The sequence below is a fragment of the Danio rerio genome, chromosome 15, assembly GCF_052040795.2.
Source record: "Danio rerio strain M-AB ecotype USA chromosome 15, GRCz13ab, whole genome shotgun sequence".
In the NCBI taxonomy this organism is placed as follows: domain Eukaryota; kingdom Metazoa; phylum Chordata; class Actinopteri; order Cypriniformes; family Danionidae; genus Danio; species Danio rerio.
The window spans coordinates 29,898,351-29,922,500 of NC_141035.1; the positions used below are offsets into that span (position 1 = coordinate 29,898,351).

A 24,150-nucleotide genomic window follows, 5' to 3' on the forward strand; every position below is an offset into this window, starting at 1 on the left:
AACTAGACAAACAAGCTTAAAATTAAGCAGTTTTTTTCTTTTTATAAGCACTGAACATGAATAATTCTAGAACAAATTGCATTAAAAGTAGAATATTTGAACTTAAATCTAGTCAGTAAATCTACAGTTAGTTCTTAAAACTAGACAAACAAGCTTAAAATTAAGCAGTTTTTCTCTTTTTTTGAAGCACGACAATAATAATTTTGGGGGGAAAATGCATTGAAAGTAGAATAGTTTACCGTAAATCCAGCCTATTTAGATTTTTTAAGATCACACAAAAACCTAAATGAGATGAAAACTCTTAAGAGAAAATATCTCCCACACCTTCCCCTACTTTAAGTGAAGAAACAACTTCCAGCTTTGCTGAACATTTATTAAAGAACATTCTTTAAAGGTCTAAACAAATGGAACATAAGGCAGGATAAGCAAAGACAAGCTTACACTTTAAAATGAAATAAAATACCTGGCACAGAAACCCCAAGTATTCTATGCAAAATGCTTTGCCTGTCTACACAAACTCAAACAGCATTTAAGCTTCAAACAGCCTGGATCAATTTACTACATAACTGGATAGCAACCCAAAAATCTAATAATTATCATGCTCACCCTTATGTTCTTCAAATCCTGTATGAGTTTCTTTGCAGAAGATGACACTTTGAAGAATGTTGGTAGCTTTCATAGCAAGAAAAATATACAAAATAAATAAAAAAAAATACTATGAAAGTCAATAGCTACCATCAACAGTTACCAACATTCTAAATAATATTTTCTGTAGCCAAAAGAAGAAAAAGAAACCCAGGTTTGAAACAACATAAGATTAAGAAGTAATTGAAGTTTGGGTCAACAATGCCTCAATGATTCAAAAATGAAAATTTTTCTCTTAAACAACTGAGGTACAGCAAAACAGGATGAACAGTCCAACATTAATAATAACAACAAAAAATATACTCTGGCACAAAACAACACTGTATACCCTCAGCAGTCCTGTAAAGTTACACACAGCAAGTACTTTTTTTGTTTTGCTGTGCTGCATTACTGTATGTTAGATACATTTAATCTACTGAAAATGGGGAAAAACTCCTAACAGCACAAATCAAGTGCAAATAATGGCCGAAAAAAAATGCAGCTGTCTCTCAGCCACAGCAGTTTGAAACAGCAATTAGTCAACAAACATTCTCCATTCATGAATGGCCTTTTTGTACGAGGGGGTTTCATCCTGCTCGTGGATGACATCTCTCAGAACTTGTGTTTGCAACACAGACAGGAGTGTTGCAAGACACTTTGGATATGTGAGATGAAATGCATAGTAATAGGCCAGGAGGTAGAGAGGCCCCTCATAGAGCAAGTCTTTGTCAAATGTTAGAACTGGGGTTGTACCTACAACCACCATGCAGTTCTCCTCACCAACCAGCAAGACAGGACTGGAAAATGCACGCCTGTGGATGTAGGTATCCGGATCCTCTGAGGGCTAGAAAACCAAGTAACAAAAATGCAGAATTCAGACTACAAACACAGCAAAAATTAATATAAGATCTGGGTCACTATTCACTTCCATATTTTTTTTTCTTCAATGGAAGTGAATGCCAACCCAACAGATCTGGGATAGCATATCAACATTCTTCAAAATATCTTACTTTTGTGTTCAGCAGGATGTGATTAAGTAAATGAAGACATAATTTAATTTTTTTTTACAATACCTTTAAGTTAGTTGTTACGTTGCATGTCCAATTTTACGTAGTGCAATTGGGATGGTTTTAACCTAGTATTTTATTGTCAATGTAGTCACCTGTTAATAACTTATCACTAATTAAAGTAAAACTCACCGTCAGAACATGGAAAAGAGCCTCACTGATTGGGACCTGTTTCTTCGGTGCTGCAGACCCAGATGGGAAGAGCAGCGGTAGGGCAGTAAAAACAGCAATGGCATGTTCAACTAGATAAGTTAAAAAAAAAAAAAGATATTAATATCAGACATTACTGTAGATGTATGGGGATAATCTATACCACTGGTTTCTGATCCTTGAGACCTGAATTAAGGGACTGTTTACACAACACTGTTTTTAACTGAAAACAGAAAACTTCTTGAATTAAAAAAATAACTGATCTACAACAAGGGTTTTCAACACTTGGCCCTTGAGATTAGAGGTCAGCTCCAACCTTTAGCTCTAAACTCACCAGCCTGTAGATTTTTAGAAACTGAAAACACAGATTAGCTCAGGTGTGTTTAATTAGGATTGGAGTTAAACTGGACCTTGAGGATGAGAGTTGAGAACCCTTGATCTATACAGATTCAAATTAAATTAAAGTTTTACCTCCATTTAATGTCCTTGGAGGCTTCATGACTTTTTTCATCACTCCATAAAACTGAACCTTGGAGTAGAAATTCTCCCACCTGTCCTTCACCTCAGAAATGTATTTGGAGTTGTTTGGCTCAATGATTCTTCGTAGTTCATCCATTGCCTGAAATAATTATTTAATATTAAAAACAAAATTATTTGGCTGTCTGCAGTTAGGCAGAGGATATGGGATATGTGTTAGTATGTTTTACATCTGTCTAAAATGTAAGCATTCGTGTACCTACATGGTCCAACTCTTTGAAGCAGGGGTACGCTTGCAAAATATTTGTGGGTTTGTCTTGCTCCTTCAATACATTTGAGTCAATGAAACTTCTTCTGGACTGGAACTCCAGGTCTAATAGATGGGTTACAGCAGCTTTATTTGGCTTCTTTGCTTTGTACATTTCTTGTAGGGTCCTGTAATGTCTTGCCTGGGTTTTCTGGCTGTCAAGGCTGTTGTCAGGACCATCAGCTGCAATTTAGCCATACAATATAATTACTGAACAAGATGCACAGAAATCAACAATTGAACAATGTATTTTACATTACAAATAGAACAAATTCGGCATGCATATATCACCAAATAAGATGTTATGTATTACACACACACACACACACACACACACACACACACACACACACACACATATATATATATAAATATAAAAATCATGGCCAGAACATGTCCCAGGGAAGTGACATGTCTGGCTACTAGGGATGCTCAAAGTAATCGATTAACTGTTAACCGAAAGGATGCATTTGTATCATGCGTATGGTATCAGTTAAACAATTAAAAAATACTATTTCATATATTTTTAGTTTAGTTGCATAAGGGGCCGATCGAATGCGCTTTTTGCGTTAAGAGGGGTATCTTTTGAATGGTTTACTAAAAGCCGCAAGAGTTTTGCACGCGGCTCAACCCAGAGCAGCAGTGTGTGTGTTGTCAAGACAACTACAGAGAACTTTTAAAGAGCAGGGTTCCCGCTACATTCATTCTTCCATGGCGGGGTGCGACACCATAATGCATCCCTTTAAGGCTACATTATAGCTTCCTATACAAAACATTGTTATTGTTGTTGTTGTTGTTTTTAATAGCGGGTTATTATCGTTAAAACATATTAAAAAGCAAGTGAATTATAACAGCGCAAACTTTATGTATCCGTGATGTGCGCTATTTGTTAAACCCTTTGAGGTTGCGTGCTGACAGACTGACTGATTGACTGACTGACAGGTGCGTGATGCGTGAAGCCAGCAAACACGACGTAGCTTTCAGTTAGGATGAACAAAGTTTTCATAATTTTCATTTATTTATAGATGGCCTGTGGTTCCGCATGCAATGACTTTATCTTGCTGGGGTTTATAGCTGTTTCACTTTACTTCAGGACACATTAATGCCGCTCTAAGTTTATTGGAGACATTCTGAAATATTCCTAGCAAATCTAATAAAGGTTGTAGACATACTCACTACATAAACGCACTAAATCGCACTTCAGCAGTGTTTATTTGAGAGTGCACCAAAAGATCCGCGCTTGACCATCGTAAGTTATATTTGAGGGGTGTGCAAGAGGTTTTGTGCACAAGCAGAGGAAATCGGCGCACTTCTTTTTTCCTTGTCAACATAAAAGGTGTTTTTGGAAAGGAAAAAAAAAAAACAGCAATACTGTTCACAAAAAGTCAACATATGTGCGAGTTCAGTTGTCATTGTCTTTTCATTATTTTCATTTAAGCATATTTTTATTACGATAGAGAGAGAGAGAGAGAGAGAGAGAGAGAGAGAGAGAGAGATCTTTATATCAATATATAATCTTTAAAATAATTATTTCTATTAAAATGTTTTATGATTATAATAACAGCAGGGCATTAAATAAATGCATATTTTCCGTGGAGCGAGCGATTTGAGGAAGTCTGCTATTTTTATTTGACGGAAGAAAAAAAACATGATTGGAAAAAAACAGCCTATGCCGGTTCCTTAAAAGGATTCAGTCAGTGTTTTCTTTTTGTGATATAAATTAATAATTTAAATGAAAAATTAGGGCAGGCCTATTTATTTTATTCATTTTCCTTAGTTTATTCTGGTTTTCTATGCTGTTGGAAAGATGGCAGGTGCGTGAAGATGTTCTGTTGTTATGTTCTGTTATTAATATGTTCGCATGTTAAAATAAATCAGTATTTTAAATAGCAATATTTAATGTGTTTGACACAAAATAGACACGTCAGTTAAAAAAAACAAAACTATAATAATAATTTAATATTATTCTGACCAGTTAACTGTTTATATCCGATTAACGAGCTGGTTGGCAAAATTAACTGAAATGAGCATCCCTACTGACTACTTTATTTTAAAGTAAATTTTAATGTACTTACATGCTTCATCAATGCTGTCATTTTCTTGCCGTGGGGTGCTTGAACTTGAAGGCGATGACAGAATGACTGTTGAAGCACTGGAATCAGCATCATAGTCACTTGCCACAGCAGCGGAAGGTTCTTTGTCCTGACGAGCTCTTTTGAAAGGAGGCTGTTTGGCCTTCATGGGACTTCGGATATTTGAAAGTCGCTTCAGGAGCTTTTTGGCAACAGTGTCCTGTACAACAGAATAAAAGCAACAATTGGTATTTTTGACAAAATGTTAGCAGCAAAACTATGTTTTATTTAATAATTAAGTAAATGATGTCACTCACCCACTCGTGCCTAGATCCAGTTGACTTATCTTTTATCATAGGGTAGTATTCCACTAACCGTTTTGCCATGGCAATAACTTCATGTTTAGTGGGATATTTGTAGTCATCTGAAGATGCTCTTGCTATTGATACCATGTTTGTCATGGTATTTCGGATGAGCCGGCAGAAAAGCTCCTTCGATAAGGTGACGTCACCCTCTTTTCCAAGACGCTGCTGCTCGAAGTATGTGCGTCTCATCTGTTGTAGCTCACTGTCAGTGAAGAGAACATATTCTGGGCTGGGTAACTTTAAAAACTTTGATGTACTGGGGTCATCTTGTTTTGAACTTTCAGTATGTTTATCATCTGCTGATGAACCTTCAACAGGAATGATGTGCTCCTAAAACACAATAAAACACAAATCAAATCACATGAATCTGTACTGAAATTATGCCCACTAATAGATTAAAAATATCCAATATACAAGTGTTTGAAATTAATTACTTGTTCTTCCTTATGAGTCAAATGCCAAATGGCTTTGCGCCGCAGGAAGTGTTCAGGACCAGGAAAGAGATCTCGGATATCCTCTCGCGAGAGAGATGGCAAAATGTCTTCCCCAATGTTAGCAGCTTAGAACACATGCAAATACAGTACATTAGACAACATAGCATATGTATATTTTGTGTTTTTGATTTTAGTAATGCATTAGTAAATGTTGAAATTAATATTTATTTATTTTCTTTTCGCCTTAGTCCCTTTATTAATCTGGGGTCGCCACAGCGTAATAAACCGCCAACTTATCCAGCACATGTTTTCCACAGCGGATACCCTTCCAGCTGCAACCCATCACTGGGAAACATCCATACACTCTCATTCACTACGGACAATTTAGCCTACCCAATTCACCTAAAGCACATGTATTTGGACTGTGGTGGGAACCGTAGCACGCGGAGGAAACCCACACAAACACGGGGAGAACATGCAAACTCCACACAGAAATGCCAACTGACCCAGCCGAGGCTCGAACCAGTGACCTTCTTGCTGTGAGGCGATCGTGCTTTTATAACTGATAATTAATACTGTTCAATCTTTGTATGTTAAATAATCTAGTTAACAAATGAACCATATTGTAAAGTGTTTGGGCCTACTCTTACAAATATGAAATGTCTAAATGTAGTGAAACAAACAGGCAATAATGATAAGAGATCCTTTAACACTTGACTATGTTATTTTTGTTAGCATTAAGTTCGGTATTATGAAAAAAAAAGGAGTTGTGATACATTTAATAGTAGCCTGATAGCACCCAGTACTGAACAACAGCAAAACAACAATTTATGGCACTATACAATAATAAATACAAGTGTATCTACGTTTAAATAAAATCATTCTGAGTGCATGTTGTAACTTAAGGATCGATCCTTAATTTCATTCGATTACAAAGACGTGTTTTTGTTTTGCTTTTTTTTCTCCGTAGAAAGCATTGCATATTACATTAAAAATCAAACTCAAATTGACCATAAGAAACAAATAAGTGATTTTAAAAAATTACTAACCTTTTAGAGTGGAAATCGCAACGTCGTCGAGCCCATCCATGGTGAGAAACTGGCGCAAGGAAGTAGCTGTCTCCTAACTTCCCTTTGGCGCGCTGTAAGTGCGCATGCGTCTTAACGTAAATGCGTCACGGTTAAATCACTGTTGTGAAAGGGACAAGGCCGGCGCGCGCGTTCTAATTTCGTGTTTCACTGTTTGGTGTGGCGTATAATATTATTTTTCCGGATTAAGAAAAAAAAAAACTGGGGTTAAAAGAGACATTTATCATCGATTTTATAATTCTGGTGTTGTATTGGAGGTACAAAATCTTTACGTGTTTTCACCGGAGAAAATGATTTGGCGCTGCGTCATTTGTTACGTATTTGTGGCTCTTACACTCAAATCTTTATTGAGTCACATTAATTTTGCACATAGTCGTAGTCCAGATTTCCGCCTAGTTTGTGGAATAGATGGATGCACCAAAGAGTACAGAGTCTACAACTCTTTTTGGTATCACGTTAGAAGAACACACTCACAATATCTAGACGGCGTGAGTAGGAGCAGATCACTTCGGATAGACAGATCGGTAACGTTACACGAGACATCCAGCAAGAATGTGTGGGCAGATAGTGGCCCAATATTGGTGGCTCAGGATGCAGGGAACTCGAGTAACAGGTTGGATAATGGAACGATGTTGGAAGACTCTGTGGATGAACAACCCTCTCTTGCTGTTCCTGTGAAACATTTTGGTGATTTTGATGCTTTCGACACTGGTGAAACAGTATTTTCTGGCTTGAGCACTAATAACTCTGTTTTGCCGACGCCTCAGAACTTGGAAATACAGGATATACTGAATGATTCGAATCCCACACAGCTCATTCCAAACAGGCCTTTGGCTGACTTATGTTCTTCATGCATCCCCAATGAAAACACGGTAAATGAATATATTTGATCTTATTACTGTCTTTTATATAAAGCAATTATTATAGTTAAGATTTTTTTTTCCCGTGTAGAATGATGAATTATCAAGTGATGATGTGCTGTCCAGACATGCCACTGCTGTTGTGATAACGGCTAGAGAGAAACATCATTTGTCACAGGTTAGTTAACTAATATATAAATCAATTTTACAAAATATTATGTTAATATTTTGCACGTATGTATGGACACACACAGTGCATGAATTTATGAGACAACCACCTAAGGGTTGTGCCGCAATTGTAACAAAATAAAATGTTATGTTTTGTTATGGTTAATCTGTCAGTATGCGTTAGCTCTTTACTTTTAGTATTTATGATGGTTAAATGTAGGGCTGGGCGATTTTTCCGATTAATTCGAATTTAATAATTAATAATCTAATTAATAAATCTAATTTTATATTAAATCGAGAAATCGCGATTTTTAAAAAAATATATAGATTTAATACATAATGGCACCAATGCGCTTTGGTTCACTCTCTGTATGAAGCAGGAAGCACACTAGAAGCGTCTCTCGGCGCCGCGCCGCGCAGCAACACGCAGAATTCTAAACAGATTTCTGTACACATACCGGCGCCGCCCAGCCACAATTCACGAAGCACTTCATATTTCAGCCGCACCACAGAGCGCCATCTGATTAGTTTCATGTTAAATATCATGCGAATGTGCGCGTTTGGTGTGTGATACTTTAAACTGTCATGTGCTCGCCTTGTCGCGGCGCTTCTGGTGTGCGACCTGCTTGATTGCCTGTTAAAGCGTGAAGTCATGTAGGATTTCACTTGTTGCACGTCTGTGTATATTGTCAAGACATTCCCTCATCAAGTCGATAAACTCGATCTCAACATGTATAAAGGACGTAAAACCCTGCCATGTGAAAAACCGCGCCGATCTTTTGGTTTGAACACGAGCAGAGGTGAGGGCCAGTAGCGGTGAAAATGAAAGTACCCGCCCCGATGACGTCATTTAGCGGACCTAGTTGAAAACCTGACAGATCAGGCAGAGTGGAGCAAAGCGCATCAGATGATGCGTATTTAAAAGGGGGGAAAAGAAAAATAGATTAAATATATTATTTTACATTAGACACACATCTGGTACTTGTATTTGCTCCTGCTTTGCGTCCACAACTTCACACACTGGGTTAAATTAGGCTTTACAGTTTCCTTGTTCAGTCCTTTACTTTCACTGTATCTTTTTAGAAAAAGGGCAGCAGCATTACAACCTGTCATTCAATCAGAAGAAGACAAAGTCAAAGCCGAGCTGACAGCCAATCTTTCCTAGGCTCAACAAAACTGGCAAAAAATACCTCTGTATTCCTGCAACTGCAATATTTACACAAATATTTCTTATTCAAATCTTCAGCAATGCTATTTAACTCGTGAATTTGTTTTACATTACACCTTGACCGATTTTTGTATGGCATGGCCATTAAAAATAAAATGTTCCTTAACCAGATGGTTTTTCAAGTTACTTTTAAAAAGAATGTTACTTCAGTCATATTGTTGTAATGTTTTGAGAAGACTAGTGAGACAAAAAAAAAAAAATCGAAATCGTGAATAGGTCAAACTTTATAAAAAAACCTAGATTTTTATTTTTTTGCCAAATCGCCTAGCCCTAGTTAAAAGTAATTGTTATTATCATGGCTCGAAATTGCGACCGTTTTGGCCGCATGTGCGCCTGAAATGTTATTTATTATGCAACCTAAAAATATATTTGGAAGCATTTGTGCAAGTGCATAAAATTGTTGCCGTGCAACCGGTTTTCACTGCAAATGTTCACCCGATTTTAGGACACATTTACGCAGAATGCATTTTTGCACCTAAAATTGTCAAAAGCAGCACTCAGGAACAGGTTAAAAGAGTTGTAACCTGAACTTGAAGTAAACAAAGCCTGCACTGCTTGACCCGCCTTTCCACACTTCTTATTGGCCCACTGGTGTAGAACTGAACGCGCATGGATTGGTTAATATCAGCAGTCATTCACTCAGTCAACAACTTTAGATGACAGGGAGCAAACGGGAAAATGTAAAGCAATGAAGATGAGAGAATGAAAATGACACTGACAGATTTTGTTTTAGAAACCACCTGAAGTTACAGATAATGCCACATCTGATTAGTGATCATGTGGTGAATGTTAATCCACCATTTACCGTTGAATCTACACATTTTAAGCGTGAGAGGTTCTATTTAATTCTTTATTTAATCGTCAGGATGCTGTAACTTGTCCAAGTGGCAGCTATATGTAAAATTTAACACAGCTCATGAAAAGACAGTTATTGCTATAAAAATGACATGTAAATAATAATTTATATGTCAATATTATCTGTGCAATATCATATGTGCTCCAAAATTTTGGCTGGTGCTCTTAAATTTTTAAAGTTAGGACCAGTGCTAACAAGCAAAATGGTTAATTTCGAACCCTGGTTAAATGTGTTTTTTTTTTTTTTTTTTTTAATTTTCAGTTTTCAAGAAAGGCAGAAAAATAGTTAAGCACTTTATTACACTATTTGTTTATTAATTCATTCATTCATTCAGTCGGTACATACACACAACTATTGCCAGCAAGGCTCCAAGCTGTTATCAAGGCCAAAAAAGGTCATAAATGTTGCGTGAATAAAAAATATGCTAGATGTTAGATGTTGTTTGCCTAATAAATGACAGTTTTGTTTTTTTTTGGCAGATTATTTTTGCTTTATGAGAGGTGGCACACATTCTCACACAATAATTTGTTCTTATTTTATTGTAATTTTCAGTGTATCTCAGTTTAAAGTGTTTTTCCCTCCCCTCTCTTTAGAGCGGTGTGAATGATGTTTTGGCAGCAGTTCAGGAGTATCAAGCTCAGTTGTTAAACAGCTTGAGGAGTCAGCTACAAACAGTGTTCAACAGACATTCAGAAAGTGAGCTTCAACAAGAAGCTTTGGGAATCTTTGACTCCTTTAAAGATCCATTTGCTACGATTTCAACAGCATACAGGCAAGATAGTATCATAAAAGAAAAATTCAGTTATGTGGAAGCAGAAGAAGTTTCAGTTCGATTTGCAGCATCCTGTCAAAAAAGAGAAAAAAGAAGAGGCCTCTGCATAAAAAACAAATGTTTCCATTATATACCACTGATTGATAGTTTAGAACAATTACTGTGTCATCCTAAAATCTTTGCAATGATAAATGATGGACCTCAGAAATGCTGCAGTGGATATTTTTATGACATCATAGATGGTGAACTCATGCAATCACACCCTTTGTTTTCCTCTAAACCCTCTGCTTTACAGATTATCCTTTATTCAGATGAAATCGAAATTTGCAATCCACTCGGGTCTCATGCTTCAAAGAACAAGTTGCTCATGTTTTACTATACTTTGGGGAACATTAATCCAAAGTACAGGTCCAAATTAGCTTCAATCCGCCTTCTTGCAATTGCAAAGAAAAGTGACCTCTTAGAATGTGGAGTTGATGCCATACTGGCAAGACTGCATGAGGACTTGGTAAAGCTTTATAATGGTGTGAAAATTCATCATGCATGTGGTGAACATGAAATATATGGAGCAGTGGTATCCATATGTGGAGATACTTTAGCTCAGCATGAGCTGTGTGGATTTAAAGAGGGTGTGGGCTTTGCATACAGTAAATGCAGGCATTGTGAATGTTCATTTGCAGACATGCAGATTTATTTTAATGAAGATAGCTTTGAGCAAAGAACATTGGAAAGACATATTCGACAGTGCAGTGACATTGAGAAAGCCTGCACTGAGTTTCTTAGGAGCCGCCTTAAAACTTCATACGGAATAAACCGAAGGAGCAAAGTAATGGATTTCCCTGCCTTCAATTTAATCAAACAAACGCCTCAAGATATAATGCACATAATTCTTGAGGGCATTGCTCCCTTTGAACTTAAGTGCTTGTTGAAACAATTGGTTCTTTTAGGACAACTGGACCTAGATGCTTTCAATGCTGGTATTATTGGCTTCCCATACTCTCCCCAAGATACTAGAGATAGGCCTTGTCCTATTGCATACAGTACATTAGCTTCCAATGACAATAAACTGAAGCAGTCCTCAGGTCAAATGCTTGTTCTGCTCAAAATATTGCCATTTCTGTTGGATGTGATTAAAGGTAGTGCATATTTTTCATTTATTCTTGAACTTCTCGAGATCGTTCAGCTTTTGTTTTCACCTGTTATATGTCTTGAGACTATTGACAAATTGAAAGTACTTATCGAACAGCATCTTAAACATTTTAAGGACCTTTTCCCAGATTACAACATAACGCCTAAACAACATTACTTGATTCATGTTCCTTCCCAGATTAAACTGTTAGGACCAATGCTCCGTCACATGTGCATGAGATTCGAATCCAAGCATTGCTTCTTTAAAAAATGGGTTTCAAAAGTAAATTTCAAAAATGTCTGTAAGTCCTTGGTTAGGCATAATCAAATGTTCGAATGCTGTCAGAATGTTAACAGTTCCAACCACCCCATTTTTACTAGTGAATGTGTGTTGGGACCAGTATCAGATGTAAAAAATATGCCATATTTAAAAGGAAAAGTAAAGGACTACTTTGGAGTTGATCAGATAGACCATGCAGTGTCTGTTAAATGGATTACTTTGAATGGTAACAAATACATTTGTGAAAAAACACTGCTTGTGTGTACAGCAGATTCTAGTAGCCTGCCAGAATTTGGACTTGTGAAGAACATTTATGTCATAAATTCATCTTTGTATTGTTTTGAGTGTCAGAGGTACAGTACTGTCTGTTTTGACAGAGACTACATGTCTTATAAAGTTGACGTTCCCAACTTAGCAGAGGGAACTGAACTAGTAAACGCAGATGAACTTGTAGACTTCACACCATATTACAGTTTCATCCACAAGGACATTACATATGTGCCTTTAAAATATTACCTCGGTGATGTGATTGAATTACATAGAGCTTCAAATGTGTGAAAAACTTGTGTGTTCTGTAAATTTGTGTTTTGCCTTATTTGAAATGTTAAAAAAAAATGTTTCTTCTAATTATCGTTGTGATGTTTTAAAATATTATTCTGGGTTAAATTCTTTGAAGGAAAAGGTGAAAGTTATTGTTTTGTGATAATCACCATTATGCGACAAATGCTGTTGATTAAAGGTAACCTGTAATGAACGCAGAATATTCCTTAGGTTAACTTTTTAATACTTGTAAAGAGCTGTCCATTTTGACAGGAAGAAATCTGTTATAAGTGATTGTGCATATACATACATAAATTCTGTGAATACAAATGTTCAATGAGTTTGTTGTTGATACAACTTTTGCATTTTTTTCAGTACGAAATAAGAATTAAAATCCTTTTAAGCCATGTGTTTGTTCACAGCCATTTTTCTTTATTCAATTTTCAAAAACAGACAGTCTCACCCACACAAAATTGTATGAAAAAATTAAATTTAAACTAAAATAATAATATTTTCTTAATATTCTTAAAATTAGAAATTTTAGTGGTGTATTAGTCTTAAAAATAGCACAACTATCTTATTGAACGTGCACCAATTTGGGATTTATAGCTCTCACTTGTTTCTAGTAAAATCTTGCTTAAAATTAGTTGACATTTACTTGCCTAGCCAGAAGAAGATCAGTTTTCTTAAATTAAGATTTATAGTCTACTCCACAGTGTATTTTATAAGACTATTTATCTTTAATAGCAAAAAAACAAGACACATTTTCTTGAAATAAGATTTTTTTACTTTCTTAGATTTCAGTTTTTGCAGTGTAGGTTTTGGATGAGACCTGTGTTTTACTGACCTCACCGGCTTCATTTGTGCACCCACGTGTAAGATACACACAACAGTAGGATGTGTTTGTGTGTGAGTCTTGTATTTTTAATGAATGGAGTCTTGCCACGTTTGAACTTTACAATCATGTGCAGGATATTGGCAGGTCGCTGCGAATGTGTGTTGTATTTTAATTGCGTTTGGGTCTTTTGCTGGAGATTTTTCAGGAAGGTGGAGAAAGAGCATAATCAACCCATGCTCCTACACATTCTACGTGATTTAGTGTCACTATGCTGTATTACACATCAAATGTACAGTGCTCAGCATAAATAAGTACACCCCTTTTGAAAATCTATATTTGTCATTCTTTTTTCAGTAAAGATAGCCATTAATTTTTGGTGCACTTATTAAACGCGTTATTGCAAAATAAATAAATAAATACAAAGTTTTAACCAAATTTTATGTTTTTTTTTATGTTTCTCTTGATTTTTTTTTTTTTTTTTGTTTATTAAAAATGTGTTTCAATTCATTGCTGTTCAATGTCCTTATACTATTACTGTCACCCTAAAAAACAGCTTGTGAAACATGCATAAAAAAACATTTATGGAGCTTTTTTTAGATGAACAAACCAGACATTGTCCAGACGTTTACAAACTAAAACCCAAGCATGAGTGTGAACTTTTGTTCTCCGCATCATACACCAGCAGGAAGCAGAAATGAGCTTGTGATTATGGATTGTGAGGATGGATCTCTTCCAGCTGCTCTATACCTCCGGTCAGCCTTCGTCTCACCACCCTGTGCCCCGGCCAGCTCCATCCACAAGCGTGTCATTCAGAAGCTGCCATTTGTTTAGATAAGCCTTTGATACCGAATGTTATACTGCTTTGGCTTGACATGACGGCAAAATCCACTTTTTAACTCTTTCACACCGCACCGCTGTGCTTTGTAATCAGCTGCGACGATTATACGATTGAAAATACGCTCTGATCGCTCCCCGTGTTTATTTTGGAGCGCGATACTTGGCCAAAAACAATACCAGTCAAAACAAAGCAGGGGTTATGTGGACTCGCAGTAATTTGCGCTGTCTGTGAAGAGGTTTTGAATCTCTTTGAAGTGTCCAGTGCCCAAATTACAGTGCTGCCATAATGAAGTATTACCATGCAATTACCCAGTGGTGCGCTACACACAGCAGCCGAGCAGAGAAAGTGCTGAGAATAGTGTGTGTGTGTGTGTGTGTGTGTGTGTGTGTGTGTGTGTGTTGCAGTGCCACACTGTGAACAGAAGCGCTTGGCTCTACAGTGGGCGACCCTCACCTGAGGTGGCCAAGCCTGATGAATTATGGAGCGCCAGCAGGCTCATCAATACTGCAACAACAACTGCACAAAATACGCTGCCTATTGGCACCAACCGACGCGTTAACGGCCAATGTATTTTTAATTAACGCAGAGCCTTCCTGCTTCATTTGACAGCTGCCGTAAACATGACGGAGGTTGCTGACAGCTATTTCTGGTGTGCAGGTAGCACAAAGGCTTTAAAATTTTTACAAACCGAGACGCCCGGCCTGAGACCCTTGGGTTGCTTTTTGCTCATCTTAAGGCACACAACCAGGTCAGCACAGCAGTTACGTGCCAGGCATTCAGAGTTAGTTTTTAATTTGTTGCCGCTTACTGCAAGTTTGGGGAGTTGTATTATTCAGGCCTCCATAGAAACCAAAGTTACACATCATTGGCAGTTGAACCCGTGAAGAAAGAGGAGGTCGGCTCCTCCCTGTTACAGACGCCTTGATTAAAACCAACGAGAGAGAGAGAGAGAGAGAGAGAGAGAGAGAGAGAGAGAAAGAAGGAGAGAGTGATGAGACAAACCACATGCTTAGTGACTCATACACACCAGGCCTGCAGCAGATGCACGCTCCGAGATCTCTAATCAAATCTGATTTTAGTGCATCGCGGAGACACAAACTCGCTCTTTATGTCAATAACGGAAGTCATTGTGGATTTTCCGAAGGGGAATCTCTTCGCTCACACTTACCAAAGCAGTTGCAGACTCCTGCTCACGGACACTCGGGGTCAGTCGCGGCTGAAATGAGAACCAGGGACAGGTCCGAGGTCAGCAGCTGGTGGAGGATATGGCAATCATTTACAAAAATATGCTTTCCCAAGCCCACAAAAACAAAAGCCCCAAACTCAACAGCTGGGAAGGGTTGGGAGTAGCCCCAAGGCTGGCAAGTTCCCTTCCAGATGGAGAGGTTAGGCCGAGGCTAGCCAGGCAGCTTCACTTAAACTTCCGATTCCCATTAGGCACAGAGAAGATTGCAGGGGAAGGGAAGAGGAAGAAAAGCAATGAGCATGACTGCTCTGTTTTTTCACCCCGCTTAATCAAATAAAGCAGGAAGCTTCCGAGACGGAAGAATTGTGTTTATTGATACTTATGCATACTCGGAGCTTGTTTGTTTTCAAAATCCTCGCTCTCTCTCTCTCTGTGTCTAGCTGTGTGATATTAGTGTGCAAATCTTTTTCTGGGAGAATTACGTTATCACTTTTTTTTATCCCTCTATTATTATTAATAGTATGTTTTCAAAAAATTGAACCGCTGGGAAATTTTGCAAACCCATTTGGCTTCAAGTTAATAGCCAGGGCATGTCAAATAACGAATGAAACAGGTCTTAAATAAGAATTGATGACCTTTTCCCAGTCTTCTGTTGATCTGACGCCCCGCACAGCACAGAAGTAACATGGTCCTGGTGCGGATATTATGTTACCACCGGTTTTAAAATGTGCAATTGCCGTCTTAAAGGAGCTCCAGAACCCGATGAATAAGAGTAATGTACACATCATAGACTTGATCCTTGCACGTAATGCGTATCTTGTGTGAGCGGGTGTCAGGAGTTGGTGGCTACGGAAAGACACAAGGGGAAGTTGACACGGGGTCCACACAACCTGGCAACGTTTTGAAAGAGTACATGTGATATTCATTGAGAAAGACTCTGAACGTTTACCGCTAGAAGGCCGGACTGCTGATGTATTAAGCTCTATGAGGTCTGATGGGAATTAATCAATGAAACAGCAAAGACCTGAGCCAAGTATGTACCGCTCTTTCAAGCCCCCCAGCAAATGTCATATTGCGTGTTTTTATGGAAAATATGGAAAACTCCATTTACAGACTGCCTGAAAAAGTAATAGTGTGTTTTGTTTAGAAATGAAACAGCTCTTAAGGTTGTTTTTTTAAGTGAACACTTTCTACATGAAGGCAGTGGCTTAGTTATTGCCATGAAATGTGGATTTGATTTTAATGCACATGTGTAAAAGCAATCCAAATCGCGCCGAAGACATTACCTTCACCTCAAACGGCCATTTCTGGATACGATCCCGTATATATTAATGATCTGAAGCTTCGCAAGTGAGTGATGACTGCCTGCTTTGCCATTACACGTTATAGAAAGACATTTTAAGATTTATTTTGTGAAGCTTTTTGTCTCATTTTCTTTCTCATAAGGCCTGTAAGATAATCCAGCACACCCTTAAGTCGACAAGCATCGACCCCTTTGGGTTCTGAACACAGCAGCAGGGCTGAGGGTCGTGACCTCGGGGCCTGGTGAGGTCAGGGTGGCGGACAGCAGGGGCAGCCATCACAGGCCCATTACTGCAGGAAATTGGAAACACTGACCCGGCTCAGACACGGGCAGCATGCGCTCTGACGCCATTTGTAGCGCCTAATTGTGCCATAATTAAGATGAACTGAAAGGGGCTTGGGGGGGTGGGAGTGGTTCTGGAAAGAGAAGCAGACAGGAAAGAGGAAAGCTATCATCACATTTCACATGCACGCATGTGTACACTCGTAGAGAGACTGAGTGGACGTGACCGCAGTGGTGTGCCTTTTTTGTTACATTAACATTGCAAGAGTTGTTAGGTCACTGTCAATGACGTATTATAATAAACATAATATGTACAGTATATGTGTATGTGTGCACACAATATAATTTGTATATTATAATATGTATACATGTGTGTATGTGTGTATTTACATAAAATAGTTTTACCTTGTATAAAAATACCTGTATATATGTATACACACGTGAGTTCACTTTTTTACATTTATTTTTAAAGTTGGATTATGGATATGAATGCTGAGGATTGTGTTTTAGTTTAAAACAACAACAACCGTGTTGTGATTTAGTAAACATGGGCTAAATTTAGACTATTCACAGTTGCTCTCTGTCTGGTCTTCTCCACTCTGGGCTCTATGCACAGCTAGAGTTTTAAAGCCAACGATAAACTTCCAGTGAAAGCTTAATGTGACTATTGTCAATTTTACAAGGTTGTTTTTACAGAATCTATATTGTAATGTAATTACAATACATTTAGTTAAATAGACTTAAGCATTAATTTAGTTGTTCAAGCGTAAAACAAGATGAAAGACAACAGGCTAGCACAGAAATTCAATTGATTATACTGGGGTAAAATAAACTCATTTTCAAGGCATGGCTGGGGAAATGGAACTTGCAGTGCTTCTTGTCTGATCTGAGACCCACTTCATATCATATATCTAACACACAGTGAAGATCGCTGATTTTTAAAGAAATCCGATCTTAAACTTGACAATTTTGAAGTGGAAAGTCAGCTCGCCAGAAGCCCTTGGGCTGAAAATTAAAAGTTTGTGTGCATATAGCTCATTGCGTAATATTCCTTGATTCATCAATCCCCTCATATGACCATTACACATCTGATAGACAGCAGGTATGGATGCCAGTAATATATGTACATGTCCAGTGAGCATGGTCATGTATCATGCAATTTATTCTGTCTAGTGTGGATGGAGATTGTTTTTTTTTTTCTAAAACACAGCAAACATACCACTTTGCATAAGGAGCATTTTTTTTTTGTTTGTTTAAAAAAACATTTTAAATTGAAAACATACTAGTTTTAATGTAGCCTGAGTGTAATACGTTGTTCCAAACCCCTCCTTTGCTCTGCATGCAGCACATTTTGGAAAGGGAACATCCATTACCATCATTACAGTTTATCAAGTGCTGAAGATTTTATACAATATGTAAATAGTCAGCCAGTTCAAATGTTATCACTCGATTGAATGGCCATTATCAATGGTTATCAGCTGATAGCTATGGGCTAGTAGGGGCCTTCTGCGCCTAGTGGGCTCAGAAAGCTGTTATCATCCATCCACATGGTTAACCAGCTATAGATTACATACACACGGCTGCAGCCGGAAGTTAACATGACTATTATTTATCTTATTTATTCAATTTCCCATTAATTGTATTTATTTAACATCTACCCCAACCCAAACCCAACCATGACAGTAATGTAAAAACAGATCTGGATCTTAAGTCTTCTCCATTAGTTTAGCTGATTAACCTCAGCTATAACATCCATCCATGTGGATGGATGATAACAGCCTTTTGAACCTAACAGTAGGCGCAGAAGGCCCCTACTCGCCCATATCTATCAGCTGTTAATCACTGATAACACCCATTTAATCGAGTGATGACATTTGAAGCGGGTGAAATACAACATGGCTTCAATTTTAAAATTACCAACTTGAGTCTTATGAGCAAGCATCCTATTCAAAAATGGTAATGAACTTTCAATCCTTCAATTCCACTTTATGAATCTTGCATTGTAAGCATTTAGTTTGCTGTACTCTAGCAATTATCAGTAAAATGATCGGGACACATCCCAGGGTTGGGGCATCACAGTGTCACGCCCCTGTGCCTTTAACCATTGAATCTTAACAGCCTGAATAGGTTAAAATAGATGTACCCTTCTTTAAATTACTATATTTTTTGAGAAACAATAACACTGCCTTGATGAATATATCAAATGTGTTTTCTTCCATTTTCCGTATTTATTGGCATTGATAATGATTATTTATTCATCTTTGTGTTTTGATCAGTTGAGAACCGCTGATTTAAAGGTCAATTTTAGACATGTATTACATGAATGAAAGAGGGGAAAAATTGCAGAGTTTAGCTGTGTGGTTTGCAATTTTGCCATCAACTTATATTACATAAAACAGGCCTGTGACCGCAGCGTAGAGATCCCATGTAACACAAGACCAGGAGTTTTGGGGCCACCGATCTTTCCCCATTTGCATGTTTGAAACGACAAGGCCTCACCTTTTAATGAAAGAAAGCAGCAGCCCTCCATGTTCATTTCAGCCATGTTGAATTAGAATAAAGAGCTCTGCGCTTTCTCAGTCAAACTCTCGTTCTCACAAATCTCACCACTTAAAACCTGCCTTCTCACGCTCGACTCAAACCAAACCTCTGATCGGAGTCAGATGAAATAGGATGTCGGTTTAAGCGTTGATTGGAGCGGTCAGATGCAATGCCTTCCACTAATATTGGCACCCTCAGTAGTTTGCCAAAAGAGGACTGTTTAACATTTAGATCTTTTGCTCAATCATCAATAAACATGCTCTGCTCTGAGTACATTTACATAGACACAAATAATACGATTTTAATACAATTAAGACAATACTCTAATTAAGAGTCGACCATGTAAACAGTGATTTTTGATTACATTAATCCGACTAAAGTCATAATTGAACTAAACAGAAATCGAATTAAAACATTGTAGTGCAGTACAGATGTAATCACCTTAATCAAACTATAACATCATGTAGGACTTCTCACTGAGTTTTGCGACATGATATTGCGACAGACACATCGCAAAATTCTGAGTTTTTTTTTTTCGGCATGCCGTATCACATTCTATTAAAACACCAGTCCTTCACACTCTCATCCAATACCGCAGTTTGTTGTGGGGGCATGAATAAAATGTCTCTGAATGAAAGTAACACTGCCGAACTGCAGTTAAAGTCGGAAAATAAAAAAAATGAACACCCGAAATTACATGAAACTCTGGATGAAATGTGGAAATCGTAGTGACGCAATGATACAGATCGATCTGTGTGCTATAACATGTAAAACGGGAGCATGAACAGAACATTCTAAAACCAACTCATGCAAACACCTTAAACATATTATTGTCTAATTCGGATTAAGGCAACTAATTTGATTAATGATGTCCATGTAAACTCAGTCATTGAGAACAAACACTGCAATGGCAGCACAGTTGCAAAGACCTATTTTATAAAATAAGAATGTTTTGTTTGATACATCTGTGCTACAATTATTAACATTCATATGAATTCATTTGAGCAACATGTTTTTTAAGCATATTCCCTTTTAAATTTTACAATTTAGTGCACCTGAATGAATAAGTACAGGAAACTGTTCAAGCAAATTGTTAAAGGAAATTGTGATTTGCAGAAAAACGTTCCACAAAATGGCAAGCAGCTTTAAAAAAATAGCAAAAACACAGAAAAATGTCCATTTCCACAATTTGGGCCATAATAAAGAAATTGCAGTCAACAGCAATTGTTGAGAAAGAACCTGGAAGAGAATGTGTGTCTGTTCAATTCGCTCAAAAATCTCCAAGAATCACAGCTTGCTGGGTAGTGGGGTCAGAAAGTCTGCAAAACTACAATCCAGCATTACCACCACAAATTGTCTGAAAGGGTTTCTGGAGTCTCTGCTTTCATCCAAAAACCGAGATTTTTAATATTATTATTAATATTCTGAGCAAAAGATCAAAAGTTTAGACAATAAAGACTTTTCTTCATTCTTCTTAGCTCATAGTCACCAAGGGTGTCAATATTAGTGCAGGAGACTGTATGTTTAGATTATGTTTGTTTGCATGTCAGACAGAAAGGAAGGACAGCCATTGGCCTCCTCAGACTGGGCCGTCCTGTAAACAGACACCTACTGGCAGCTGGGCACTTGGCAGCCAGACAGGCCTGCGTGTAGAGAAGGACACTGACCCACCGTCTCACTGTTTCCACACACACACACACACACACACACACACACACACACATTCGTAGAGGTCTGTGTTACCCCTTCCTGTGGCTCGGCCATGACTCCCACAGTGACACGCAGCACTGTGTTTACTAGCTTTCCGGAAAACTAGGCAGGAAGAGCCTATCTCTCCACTTCCAAATTTTTATTTTTAAATCAACACTTTGTGTCGTTTATTTGTACCCAACAACAAGCAGCGTGATTTATTTCACTGTAGTCTAAAGCAAGCGTCTCCGTTTCCTAAAACCAAGTGCTGGAAATGGTTGGAAGAATGTAAACCAAAAGCAGGAGAAATTATACAAATACAGATAGCGACGAGCTCTTAGTCGAAATGTTTTCTCTGAAGAGCGATGGGGAGCCTCTCGAGGCTTGCCAGGAAAACACTCAAACTTATCTTTCTTCCTCTAAGCTCTTGTTGGAGACCTCCTCCTGGAGTGAGAGATCAAGTACTCCATATAACAGCTAAACATACTTTTAGCTGACGCATCAGCTTTTATTACAAGGGGGACACGTGGAGGAGAACTGTTATCAAACATAATTTTATTCATGATTTATTTAATTGTTTTATTTGTAATAAATGAGGCCATTGTGAAATATGTAAGGAATAAGTAATGACAGACGACAGAGGTGCTGATGCGGCCACAATTTGGATCAAATTCTGCCTGGAACTCCTTTAATAATTAATTTCCCTAAAAAAAATTGCAAACTTTAGAATTTTAATCAGCCAATCAGAATCAAGCATTAGTGTTTGGAACAGCACCTTAGTGTACTTTATTTTGGTATTTGTTTAAATTGATTTGTTTTTTATGCTTTGTTTTTATGTGTTGTAGTTATTTATAAACAACTTGTATATTATTTACTATTTATAGCATTTTTATATCAAGTGCTTATTTATGATTAATTCATAATTCATATTATCTTTTTTGTTTTTGTTTTTATATTATTTTTGTTGCTTATTGTCATTAGTTTTATTTATTATTTAACAATTAATTGCATTTTACGTATTGATTTACAATATATGTTGTATTTATTTTATGTTTTTATAATTGTTTAAGTGAATTATTTTATTAATTTGAATAAGCATGAAGATTAAATGATGACAAGCTATTATTACAAATAGTAAATCTTTATAGTATTTTGTCTTCACTTTTAGTTTTTAGCTACTTTTGCTGTGCATTTATTTTATTTATTGTTCAGAAATTAGTAGTTATGTATTTAGTATTTGCAGTACTTTAATATTTATTTTTTTATAGATTTTTTATAGATTTTTTCATTTGTAGACTTTTAATATATAATATTTTGTTTATTAATTTTAGCAATGTTGGATTATTTTCATTAATACTTTACATTAATTTATTTTATTACTGTTAGTCATTTTATTTACTTAATTTATTTTTAAATTGATATGTTACTTTGTATTTATGTAATTTTTTGTATTCATTTTTAGATTGAATTATGTTTGTTATAGTTTATTTTGGGTTGATTTATTTTTAATTTTTTATTTTAATATACTATATATATATATATATATATATATATATATATATATATATATATATATATATATATATATATATATATTTGTTATACATTTTGTTGTATGTTTTTTTTTTTTTTTTTTTTTTGAGTCACGGTTTTGTTTACTCATAGTCAGGATGCACATGCGTAGGGAAGCTCAGCAGCTGCATGTTTGTGGCATGCAGCATCGCTCTGTCTCGTCTCTTCTCTAATTATTCATCGAGAGAACTGTTAATATCCTCCATGTGGTTTTTCCCTTCTCCGCTCTCACTGTCCTACTCTCTGATCATCACTCCTAAACAAGCTTCGCTTTATCATCACTGCCAACACTTCTCTAATGAAGGCCTGCATGCAATCACCAAAACACACCAGAGGCTCGCAAATTACAGCCTGTTTGTTCCCGCAACCTAATGCAGGCCGTCCCCCCAACCCCAGCCTTTCCAATACGACTAAAATTAGGGCCTCTGGCCTACCAGCAGCCCATGATTACCATGTTATTTCTCTTCCATGATGGATTTTGTTGTAGGTTTAGTGTTAAAGGGGACATATGAAAATCGAACTTTACCCGTGTTTAACTGCTGTAATCATTGCATTTACTACCACAGAAATTGTAAAAAAGACGTCTCATTTAACTTTGTTTTGGTAAGCATTTCTTTAAAGCTTGTGGAAATCTGTGCCTTTAACATTTCGCCCACTTAATACTGTAGGATGGGGACCTTATCATATATTATCACCCTTTAATATGCACGTTTCCACCCACAGCACCACTGCAGCAGTCAGTTCAGTTTGCCCACTGTAGCATCTGGAAAAAAACATTGCAAATGTTCTGTTGTTGAATGTACCAGTGAACTTAAGAGTCTCCATAGACTCCCAGCATCCAACTGAGGATATAGTGGTTGGATTTTCATTTTTTATGGAAATGAGCAGAGGATTATTGGCAAAGTGTTGTAGATTTGTGGAAAATAAATTTCACGTTAGACTACTAACACCAACAAAGGTCTCTTCAATATGGTTTCTGAAGGGCTGGTCAAGACCAGCATTTTGTGCGACAACTTCATGTGCAAAACAGGAATATGACTGCATATTATGAGAATGTTTTAAAATGTCCATTTTGAATGTGTTTGCTAACATGCTATGCAGCTATTATGTCTAAAGTTTTTGTTGTCTCTCTGGATTTATTTAAACCAGAGCTATGTGAATCCTGGCAACCTTAATGCACACATTCATTATGCACTATATAGTTAGTTGACAGGCATTTCACATTTTTGTGAAGGTAAGAGAAATGGACTAAAAGTAAGGATGCCCCGAAATGAAATGTAAAGTTTGGGATGCAATTGGTTAAACACAGAAACTGGAAATGCTTTGTAATAATATATATATAGTTCAGTGGGGAAAATAAGTATTGAACATGTCATGTTTTTTCCTGGAAATATTCTAAAGGAGCTGTTGACATGAAATTGAACAAGATTTTGGTAAAAAGCCAAACAATACAAACATACAAAAATAAAACAAAACAAAACAAAC

The 24,150-nt window shown here is 37.0% G+C and overlaps 3 protein-coding genes across 5 annotated transcripts in view; 2 read left to right on the forward strand and 1 right to left on the reverse strand.

The window, feature by feature from the left end:
* bcas3 (BCAS3 microtubule associated cell migration factor) overlaps positions 1-24,150 on the forward strand; it is a 402,243-nt gene that overhangs the window by 232,942 nt on the left and 145,151 nt on the right.
* LOC137487757 (uncharacterized) lies at positions 353-6,596 on the reverse strand. Its single transcript, XM_087284250.1, has 8 exons — positions 6,546-6,596; positions 5,497-5,621; positions 5,015-5,392; positions 4,701-4,917; positions 2,582-2,808; positions 2,313-2,460; positions 1,824-1,933; positions 353-1,468 (listed from the first exon to the last, which is right to left on the reverse strand). Exons 1-8 carry the CDS (start codon positions 6,583-6,585, stop codon positions 1,160-1,162), a joined length of 1,554 nt encoding a protein of 517 aa, XP_087140376.1. The 5' UTR covers positions 6,586-6,596; the 3' UTR covers positions 353-1,159.
* On the forward strand, positions 6,640-12,823 carry LOC141377854 (uncharacterized). The gene is made up of 3 exons (XM_087284249.1): positions 6,640-7,456; positions 7,536-7,622; positions 10,290-12,823. Exons 1-3 carry the CDS (start codon positions 6,875-6,877, stop codon positions 12,432-12,434), a joined length of 2,814 nt encoding a protein of 937 aa, XP_087140375.1. The 5' UTR covers positions 6,640-6,874; the 3' UTR covers positions 12,435-12,823.

Bases quoted from the DNA above. Each gene is read 5' to 3' on its own strand.
- LOC137487757 (XM_087284250.1), bottom strand. From the start codon at position 6,585: ATGGATGGGCTCGACGACGTTGCGATTTCCACTCTAAAAG. The intron at 2,809-4,700 runs GTAAGTACATTA...GCTAAATTGCAG, and splicing joins TGACAGCATTGATGAAGCAT to CTGATGGTCCTGACAACAGC. The intron at 1,469-1,823 runs GTGAGTTTTACT...TTGGTTTTCTAG, and splicing joins CTCTTTTCCATGTTCTGACG to CCCTCAGAGGATCCGGATAC.
- LOC141377854 (XM_087284249.1), top strand. From the start codon at position 6,875: ATGATTTGGCGCTGCGTCATTTGTTACGTATTTGTGGCTCTTACACTC. The intron at 7,457-7,535 runs GTAAATGAATAT...TTTCCCGTGTAG, and splicing joins GCATCCCCAATGAAAACACG to AATGATGAATTATCAAGTGA. The intron at 7,623-10,289 runs GTTAGTTAACTA...CCCTCTCTTTAG, and splicing joins AGAAACATCATTTGTCACAG to AGCGGTGTGAATGATGTTTT.